Consider the following 10,738-nt stretch of genomic DNA (forward strand, 5'->3'; position numbering starts at 1 on the left):
CCACCTGCAAGGTCATCGTGCGCATCCGCGACGTTAATGACAACGCGCCCGACATCGCCATCACCCCGCTGGCCGCCCCGGGTGTGGCAGCCGCCTCGCCCTTCGCCGCTGCCGCCGCTGCTGCTGCGCTCGGGGGAGCGGACGCGACTTCTTCGGCGGGACCCGCGACGCCAGAGACTGATGCCACCTCTCTGGTGCCTGAGGGGGCGGCGCGCGAGAGCCTGGTGGCTCTGGTCAGCACCTCGGACAGGGACTCGGGCGCCAACGGGCAGGTGCGTTGCGCCCTCTATGGGCACGAGCACTTCCGGCTGCAGCCGGCCTACGCTGGCAGCTACCTGGTGGTGACCGCGGCGTCGCTGGACCGCGAGCGCATTGCTGAGTACAACCTGACCCTGGTGGCCGAGGACCGCGGCGCGCCCCCACTGCGCACGGTGAAGCCCTACACGGTGCGCGTGGGCGACGAGAACGACAACGCGCCGCTCTTCACGAAGCCAGTCTATGAGGTGTCGGTGCGTGAGAACAACCCGCCCGGCGCCTACCTGGCCACGGTGGCTGCCCGGGACCCGGACCTGGGCCGCAACGGCCAGGTCACCTACCGGCTGCTGGAGGCCGAGGTGGGCCGCGCTGGGGGTGCAGTGTCCACCTATGTCTCCGTGGACCCTGCCACCGGGGCCATCTACGCGCTGCGCAGCTTCGACTATGAGACGCTGCGCCAACTCGACGTTCGCGTCCAGGCTAGCGACGGCGGCTCCCCTCAGCTTTCCAGCAGCGCCCTGGTGCAAGTGCGGGTACTGGACCAGAACGACCACGCGCCGGTCCTGGTACACCCGGCACCAGCCAATGGCTCCCTAGAAGTGGCGGTCCCAGGGCGCACCGCGAGGGACACGGCCGTGGCGCGCGTGCAGGCCCGGGATGCGGACGAGGGCGCCAACGGGGAGCTGGTCTTCGACCTGCAGCAGCAGGAGCCGCGCGAAGCCTTCGCCATCGGCCGCCGCACGGGGGAGATCGTGCTCACTGGCGACCTCTCGCAGGAGCCGCCCGGCCGAGTATTCAGGGCGCTGCTGGTCATATCCGACGGCGGCCGTCCCCCACTCACCACCACCGCAACTGTCAGCTTCGTGGTAACAGCAGGCGGTGGGCGCGGGCCGGCTGCTCCTGCCAGTGCCGGAAGCTCCGAGCGCTCCCGCCCGCCTGGCTCTCGGCTCGGGGCGTCGGGGTCTGCGCTACAATGGGACACGCCGCTGATCGTCATCATCGTGCTGGCCGGGAGTTGCACGTTGCTGCTGGCCGCCATCATCGCCATCGCCACCACCTGCAACCGCCGCAAGAAGGAGGTGCGCAAAGGGGGGGCCCTCCGGGAAGAGCGGCCCGGGGCGGCGGGCGGCGGATCCTCGGCTCCTGGCTCCCCGGAGGAGACTGCCCGGGGAGCCGGGCCCAGGCCCAACATGTTCGACGTGCTCACCTTCCCTGGCAGCGGCAAAGCGCCATTTGGCAGCCCCGCGGCCGACGCGCCCCCGCCCGCGGTCGCCGCGGCCGAAGTGCCGGGCTCAGAGGGCGGCAGCGCCACTGGGGAAAGCGCCTGTCACTTCGAGGGGCAGCAGCGGCTCCGCGGCGCGCATGCCGAGGTGAGGCCTTCCTTCGGCTGGGCGCCCCCCTCCGTGCTCTGGGGACAGGCTGGGGGAAGGGAGACTGGACGGGTAGGGGTGGGGGCGCACAGGTGGGTGCGTAACCTGTCGCATTTGTTTTTTTGTTTCTTGTCCGACCCTCCCACCCATTCCCCCATTCCCTGCTGCAGCCCTACGGTGCCTCCCCGGGTTTTGGAAAGGAGCCGGCGCCCCCTGTGGCGGTCTGGAAAGGACACTCATTCAACACCATCTCCGGCCGAGAAGCAGAGAAGTTCAGTGGCAAAGATAGCGGCAAAGGGGATAGTGATTTCAACGACAGTGATTCCGACATCAGCGGGGACGCTCTGAAAAAGGATCTTATCAACCACATGCAGAGTGGTGAGGACTCATCTTCCCCCCACCCCCAAATTCAGCCTTCCTCCCAGCCTCCCCTTCCTCACTGCTTGCCTCGCCTCAATCTCGGTTCCCAGTCCCCCTCCCTCCTCGCCACTTTTTCATTGCTCCATTTCCCGATCCCGGGCCTGCCTCCTAAAGTAAATTCCAAAATTCCAAGTCGAGGCAATCCCACCACTTGAATAAAGCACACGTCCATCCTATTGGGCAGCAGCCACCCCAGCTAGCCATCTAAAAAGGGAATTGTGCTTACCAATTGTTTTTGCTTCCTGCTTCCTTTCTTAACACCTTTGTGTTAAGGTGGCTTTAGAGGAAGCAAGTGCTGTTCAATTCTTGAGCCACAGCGTTCATCTTTATACGTACATACTCACTTTCCCTTTCAGCGGCCCTGACCTAGGCTGACATTCCCTAGGCCTGTGTTATCTCAGGAATAATCTTCGTGCTCTTCCCTCTTCCCTTTCACATTAGGACTGTGGGCGTGCACCGCTGAGTGTAAGATCCTGGGCCACTCTGACCGCTGCTGGAGCCCGTCCTGCAGCGGGCCCAACGCGCATCCCTCGCCTCACCCACCGGCCCAGATGTCAACCTTCTGTAAGAGCACGTCCCTGCCTCGGGATCCTCTGCGCAGGGACAATTACTACCAGGCCCAGCTGCCCAAGACAGTGGGGCTACAGAGCGTCTATGAGAAAGTGCTGCACAGAGACTATGACAGGACAGTCACTCTGCTTTCCCCTCCCCGTCCAGGGAGGCTCCCAGACCTGCAGGAGATCGGGGTACCCCTCTACCAGTCCCCCCCTGGCAGGTACCTGTCCCCAAAGAAGGGAGCCGATGAAAATGTGTAATCCCGTGCTGCATGTCTTCACACATGTACAGGTCACTCTGAGAAGCCCCTAAGTTATTGACCGGTTTCAGTGTTGTATATATAAATATGCAAGATGTGCCTTAAAATGAAGTTGTTGGAAGCTATTTCCAATCACATTGGTACTGTTTGGTATTTGCAAACAAAAATGTAGTTAATGTAATTTTTATGAAATGTGTGCAGTATTTAATTTTTCTTATCATGCTATTGACTTTAATTTCACTTGCAGCTTGCCATTTTCTTAGTGTTTTTAACCTGTACATTGTGTAATGTAATGTTTGTATATAATGAAATTTTGTTCTATTTTTATATGATAAAAGCTAAAGTGGAAGTTATTGCCAAAGGAACTGTCTATAAGACAAAAAACAAAACATGTTGGAATTACTTAATGGAAATTTGTCTTTCACCTGAAACATCCTAGTGTTTGAGAAATTTTGCCTTGCCAAGTATAACTTGTATATCTTGAGTCTGTGGTAGATTTCAAGTTCAATGTTATTTAATTACATTTGGTTTTCTGTAAACCGTGTCACCTATAAGCACAGTAATAAAGGATTTGTCATGTGTTTGAAGAATCTGCTAATTGCTTTTCATGAAGTTGCCTATAGTCAGATATTGACAAATAATTTGAGTACCAGAATGAAACCTTCCTTCAAGTGCTAATTATTTGGGCGTTATTAATGTTCATGGCAATATTAAACCCGTGAGATTTCCAGTATTGCAAAATCTCACCCAAGTATTAAAAATATTTGTTGATTTTGTAAACTATGTACATCTCCATATACATTGGGCAGTTTATAAAATTCCTGCCTTCATTTATTCACTCAATGAATATTTATTGAGCATCTACCAAAAAGTAAAGAAAAGCTAACTTTGGGTTGTTCATTTACTAATTAAACAAACATCCGCAGAACTTTTACTAGCTGCCAGTAAGTCCTCTATGGGCTGGAGTTGGAGGTGAAGAAGACATCGTCCCAAGGAGCTTGCAGCTTGTTAGGGACGTTAGTATCAAAAAGACACTCAAATTTATGGGCAAATGACATGATGCTTGGGATTGCTTTAAAATAGTCTAGAAAAAAAACAGCAAGCTATATGAAACAAGATTGCTAAAATACTAATAGTTGTCAATGCTAGCATGGGTATACGTGGGGCTGGGGTAATTTCATTAGTCTCTTTATATGTTTGTGTTTGAAAATGTACATAATAGAAGGTTTCATAAAAAGACATTTAAGAGTACCATACCTATGTCTTACACTCTATGCATTTCATTTGGCGTTAAAATGATGATAATAACAAGAACTACCATTTACTGAGCAAGCTTTTATATGAGCACAGCTCCTTACCAAGCACTCTGCGTGAATTATCTAATTTAATCTTCAAACTACCCGTATGAGATGGGAACTATCATTAACTCTATTTTGCAAATAAGGAAACTGAGGCATGAGGAGGTTAGATAAAATGCCAAAAACACATAGCTAATAAGTGATTAGGATGAGATTCAAACCTGGATTATTCAGGGCAAAAAATAAAATGAAGTGATGAAAAAAGTTGTTTTTTTTTTAACTTGGAAGAAACAAAGAGTTAGGTGGAAAAGTCCCAATGCATTGCCTTTACTGCATGATTATTGTTTAGCCCTTTATATTTGTGAAGTGCCTGTGCTCCTTTATTACTAATTATAGAGTGTGAGGCACTGTAATGAATAGAGGAGCCCTCAAAGCTGCCTGTTGAAGTCATAATTGAAACCAGTGGTGTCTTCAAGCTGAACAGCAGGGTGGGCGCACACAAGTGCTTCGCCACCCACGGCCTGTGCAAAGTTCAGCGGATTCTGCAGGCAGCAGAGCTGCACATGCGCCTGAGAAGCTCAGACTGCCCAGACCTCAGGTTCTGAAAGAAAACATTACAGCTCCAGAGTTGTGATGCCCAGGGGAGAGACTCCCCAGGTAGGCCTCCCATTATAACATCTGAAACCTTGTTCCTGAGCCAGTCCCATCAAATGCAGAGTAGAAAAATGAATAATGCAGTCTAGAGGCATCCAATCTCTGAGTGTGCTTGCTACTTTTGTCCTTCAAAAGTAAAATAATGTTATTGTCATTATTTTATTTTGTATTATACAAGCTATTTTATTACTCCAAAAATTTGGGTTTCATTTTTTTCCTTAGAGAAATGACCACTAAAAGACCTTGTCTTTGCTTGGAACTTTTAAAAATCAAACACACAATTCAGTCATTAAAATTGTTTGTTTAAGCCAGGCATGGCGGCTCACATGTGTAGTCCTAGCACTCTGGGAGTCCGAGGCAGGAGAATTGCTTGAGCTCAGTAGTTTGGGACCAACCTGAGCAAGAGTGAGACCCCATATCTACTAAAAAAAGATAGAAAAATGAGTCGGGCATCCTGGCACGCTCCTATAGTCCCAGCCACTTGGGAGGCTGAGGCAGGAGGATCATCTGAACCCAGGAGTTTGAGGTTGCAGTGAGCTACGATGATGCCACTGCACTCTACCCAGGGTGACAGAGCGAGACTCTGTTTCAAAATAAAAAAAAAATTGTTGAAACAAAAAAGGTGGTGGGGGCAGACAGCAGGAACTCTCAGAGAAATAGGGGAGGCTTTCTGCTTTTCTCCAGCAATGTTTACTCTCAGACACATTTTTAAGAAGATATATTGTTTTATTAAATTAAATGGGATAATATGTATGGAGAACACTTGGCACAATCTTTGGCCCATAGTAAGTGCCTACTACATTCTGTCCTACTTCCTCTTTCCTTGCCTTCCTTTGGAGCCAGTCTCCATGGTAATGACAAGCACAGCCCCCAGTGAGGAAAATAAAATAGACCAAGGATGCCCAGCCTTGATCTGACCCTGTTTTGCTCTCTTCACTTCTTCCACTTTCACTAACTAGTCCAGAGCCTCATGTACAGTCAACACTTCAAACAAGCACTGGTAAAGTGAATGTCACAGCAAACTCACAAGGCTTAAAAGATTGTGATGATAACACAGATACCTCTCTGGAAGTGGAGGCCAACAACCCTTGGGCACCTTGGCAGTGAGCACTGGTACATGGGAAGGCTCTTGGGGAAGATGGAAGTCACCTTGAGAGAGAAGCTAAAGCCAGATTTTACCTATTTCCCATTTTTGTCTCTGGCCCCATTGACTTAAATGTCCTATGCTTCTTCCTATAATAAAATATCCATCAAAGAAACCACCTCAGAAAGTGAAAATGTAAGTGGTTTCAACAGCTATTGAAAAATGCATTCTGAAATAGAGTAAAAACAGGATGCATGTCTCCAAATACAAATATATATGCATATGGAGAGAGAAAAAAAATATATATATATATAATCAGAGTGAGTTCTGTGCCAATTAGCTAAGTATCTGGCTGATTTCACTTGGCAAATGTAGGCTTTTATCACTGAAAAATTCCATTATAGAAAACAAGCATATTCACTTTAGTACTGGATATCCAGTAACAGGATAATTGGGATGCCGTAAGCTTTGAAAGCAAACTGAAGCAAAGTAATGCAATACGTGATGGGGCACTGTACTCCGCAACTACTCAGAAGAGCTTTGAAAATGCTGTCTTAACAGCTACGCAATAACTCAAAAGAGTGTTTATCATTCCCTTTCTTCAGAGAGAGACAATCTGCAATGGAATTTACCAACAGGTTCAAAGTCAACTAATAAGTGAACAGCAGGTAGGAAGAGACACAAGGCTATTTGAAAAGCCACCGCTTAAACTACCAGATTAAATGTGCTCTTTAGCAGAGGGGGAATCTTCATTCATTATCAGAGTCAGGATTTGTTCCCAAAAAACCTGTTTAAGGAATTTCGAACATGTCAAATTGAAGCCTGCATAGTTTAATATGGAATTAGAGAAATTCCATTTGCCAACCCAGTGTGACGCTTGGCTATATGACAGACACCTCCAACACAGCATGCCCAAATGAAAATCATCCCCTCTTCCCTGCCACCATTCTCCCCAAAACTATGCCTCTGGCAAGTGTTTTAAACTCAATAAATGGGACTGCAAATTTTAGACCAAATGCAAAATACAAAATTTTAAGACACCACCTTATTTTCTACTCCTAATATCCAATCACTTATCAAGATCTACTGTTTCTACCTTCTAAATACTGTTTGACTGTCCCTTTGTTCCATTGTAGCAGACTTGATGCTTTGCCCATGTTCCCCTGCTGAGCCCTAGGTCCGCCTCAGCTGCAGCAGACACTTCCGGTTGCACAGTGTCCACCTCGACCAGCTGTCTCTGCTGCTTGAGACTGCTGAGAGCATGGGGCCCACCTGAAGCTTGTCCAGCCTGTGCAAGAGCAGCCTAGACGTACTGGGGATTTAAGGCCTGCAGGGGCAACCCTCAACCAATGACGGACAGGAGTTGGTGGATAAATACCCCAACTTTCCCATCCCTTGGAGGAGCCATCTTGAGCCGTGTTCTCTACAGCTCCCCTGAGGGTCCCCAGGGAACGTGAGCCCCAGTCGCCCACAGCAGCCACCCACCCAGTCACATACCCTGGGATCACTTCCCACATGAACTACCTGCACCCAAGTCCTTGCTTCAGTGTCTGCATTTAGGGGACAGTCCAAATTAGGATGGATGCATAATATTAATAATAATACTATATAAGGACTGTATGGGCATTAGCTCATTTAATCCTCACAATCTTACATTAAACCATCTTATGTATGGGAAAAGCGAGGCTTAGAGAGGTGAGGCAACTTGCCATAGGTCACACAGCTAATATTGGAAGGAGCTGGGATTAAAACCAAGATCTGTCTGATACAGGCTAAAGCATACCACTTTATTTGAAGTCTCACTGCTCCTCTCCTGGGTTCCAGCACAAATCACCCACCTGTTCTCTCTGCGTTCACTACCTGTTTCCCTCCACTCCATTTTCCACACTGCTGCCGTAAAGATCTTTTTCTAAATATCCGATCTTGTCATTCTTCTGATCAACACCCTCATGACGTCATGTCGAGTTTAGGATAAAGTCCAAAATGCTGCCCATGGTGTCCCAGACCTTTCGTGCTCCGTCCCTGTCTCCCTCCCCCGTCCCGGTCCTGCTGCTGCCTTCCCTCCCTCACCCCATACATACCTGACCCGTCAGCCAGAAGGATCTGCTCTGCTGTATGTCACCTCTCTCTCCATCCTGATCCTCCCACCTGGAATGACACTCTGTTTCCTCTCCCTCTCTCCCCACCCACATTTTCTCTTCTCTGGCCCTTTCTTCTTATCTTTCAAGACTATTTAAGAATCACTTCACTAAAGAAGACTTCTGTGCCATGTCTTCCCTAAACCCCCTCCCAGGCTCCAGCCAGCACTGACCAAACAGAGGACAGCAGTTGCTTCTCTTGTCTACCTTCCCCTACTGCACCGTGCAGTGAAGGACTATCTGTGTCTTTCATTTGTATAATCCCAGCACCAGGTACACTGGCTGGTACATAATAGGGATTCAATAAAAAGGGCTTGCTGAATGGTATGATTCACCAAGCCAAGCACAAAAGGTCATGGTTACACACCATAGCCAAGGCACTCTGCCTCCGCTAGTCACACTAGTCAGGTAATCTCGTCGGGGGAGGGGGAACTGTGCTAAATACACCTCCAAACCAGACACAACCAACAGATTCAGCAACTCATCCACCCCAGTGATGGTGGAGTGCTCAGAGGACATGGAAAGCAGCATCAGCCCTGGACAAGTGGGTGTCACCTAATCCACTGAAAGCCAAGCCCTTCTCCTCTCCCAGTCTTAATGCAGCAGCATCTCTTCCGACCCAACTCAAGAGAGTCCCAGAAGCTTATGGGTGCCATATATCTGTAAATTCGATGTGATCTGGTCCATTTTGGTACCTAAATCCACATGGTCCAAATAATACAGATAATTGTCAGGTTTCCACTTCGTTCTGTGCAAACACAGCAAACCATAAAGTAGATGAAAACATCAAATTGTTTTCTATGCTGAATGTTGGACAGTAATCTCTTATTTCATTTTGCCAAATTTTCTTCCTATCATTTCTAAGAAAGTAGCTGGAGTTGGGTGAGGATTGGCTTCTAATGAATGTCACTAGATGAGGAAGGGCTGGGCTATTGGGGGTGGGGTGGGGAGGAGTGTCATTTTTATTCAGCAACTGACTTTCAGCCATCACTTAACCTCATTGTGATTCATTCTGCTTATCAGCCAAAAGCCCTTAATCACCACCCTCACTGGAGGTCTGAGAATGAGCTAATGAAGATGCTTAAATGCCTCTGGAATGCTAAGGACTCAGTCAGCTGCAGAAATTCAATGTCACCACTCTGTCCCTGGTATTCCTGCCTGTGCATGTGGTGATGCATCTCCCAGACTATGCCTGTGAACAAAAGCTAGTGAAAATCACGTTCTATATAATTATCCAGATATTTTCAGTTACCATATAGAATTCTTAAGGATCTTTGAAAATCCTTCACTTCCTCACTTAATTTTAAATGATGGTCTTAAGTTATGTTCCTGAAAAGCACAATCTGAGATGGGGATTCTTGTGAAAATCACTTACTGAGTAAGTGCTTACAGGAAAAGTAGAGAGAAGCAAGCAGGATAGGGCAGGGAAAAAGCTCAACAGGTGGTGATCTTAGTCCAGCCTAGTCTCCCCTGAATCTCTGGAGCATAAATTGATCCTTCTTTGAGGCAAGAGGCCAGCCTTTTGTACTCCACGTCACAATCACTGGCCTCTGAATGGAGAGGCAGGGGTGCATTGTGTTACTTCCCATGGCAAAGAGGATCCGTGTTTGACGAATGGCAATTCTCTCAAGAAGGGAACCACCATGAGCCTTTTGCAGCCAGTACTCACAGCAGCTAAGCTAGGAAGGAGTACACATAGGCACTCTAGATGCGTGTGCCCAGCCCTTCCTCATCTAGTGACATTCATTAGAAGCCAATCCTCACCCAACTCCAGCTACTTTCCTAGAAGTGATAGGGTACCAACAACATCCACCCTATCAGCACTGTTGAAACTACAAGAGGGTTTAATCTAGGTCTAGTTACTCATTGCACAAAGATCCGATTACCGAGACAACAGGGATTGCCAAGGAAGAAAAGAACATTCTTTAATATGATAGACACCTTATCAGAAAAATGGGAGAAGCTGCCCAAATCCACCTCTCTCCCCAGCTAATGGAGGTCATGGGCTTTTAAAAAAAGGGCCTCATGCCTTGAGGAAGGTCGAGGGAGATGGTGAGTCTTGGCATCAGGAAGTCTGCCCTGGGGCCCTCAGAATCTCAGCTCCTTTGTCTTGCAGAAAATCCATCATTTCTGAGAAAAAACTCTAAAGATCAAATAGTTAGTTAGGGAAGAGGATTATAAAAGACATAATAGGAGTCATTGAAATTTGTTCATGGGGCTAGTTACAACTCCTCCTTTATTCTTAGTTCATTTCTCAATCTTGGGGAATCAGGATGCTAATCTATCTGGCTGCTTCCTGCTGAAATGTGATGTAGTTGGGGTATAAAGAAGAATGAAAATGTTAGACTTGTAACCAAAACTTTTTAGTACATATTGTTGAGTTTCTACCCTTTCCCTAGCAAGGTAGCAAAGTATATCAAAAGAAATACCCATCCCCACCATCCCACCTAGGAAATATTGGCCCAATGTCTCCCAGATAGAATTCTATCCATAATTCCCCTAGTCATTCACGAAAACAGTGGTAGGAAACTAGTTTAATGGGCAAATTTTGACCCATTATGGACTTGAAAGTGAGTGGTAAGGATTTCCAACAAGCAAGTGACCCCCATTGTCCAACTGTTTAAACAATCACAGAGATTTTTTTCCCATTGACCCCACCGACAAAAATATAACTCAGAGAGTGCACCAACAGTACCTGATCCTGT

General features: G+C 47.9%; 1 protein-coding gene across 1 annotated transcript in view; it reads left to right on the top strand.

The window, feature by feature from the left end:
- Positions 1 to 3,442, top strand: part of LOC105813434 (protocadherin-8-like) — a 4,584-nt gene extending 1,142 nt beyond the window's left edge. Inside the window, exons 2-4 of the mRNA XM_012648146.1 lie at positions 6 to 1,625; positions 1,796 to 2,003; positions 2,487 to 3,442. Coding sequence (XP_012503600.1) covers positions 6 to 1,625; positions 1,796 to 2,003; positions 2,487 to 2,860 — 2,202 coding nt within the window. The 3' untranslated portion in view covers positions 2,861 to 3,442. The remainder of the gene's footprint in view (positions 1 to 5; positions 1,626 to 1,795; positions 2,004 to 2,486) is intronic.
- The last annotated feature ends 7,296 nt before the right edge of the window (positions 3,443 to 10,738 follow it).

This window comes from Propithecus coquereli, unplaced genomic scaffold (genome assembly GCF_000956105.1).
Source record: "Propithecus coquereli isolate 6110/MARCELLA unplaced genomic scaffold, Pcoq_1.0 Scaffold11, whole genome shotgun sequence".
In the NCBI taxonomy this organism is placed as follows: Eukaryota; Metazoa; Chordata; class Mammalia; order Primates; family Indriidae; genus Propithecus; species Propithecus coquereli.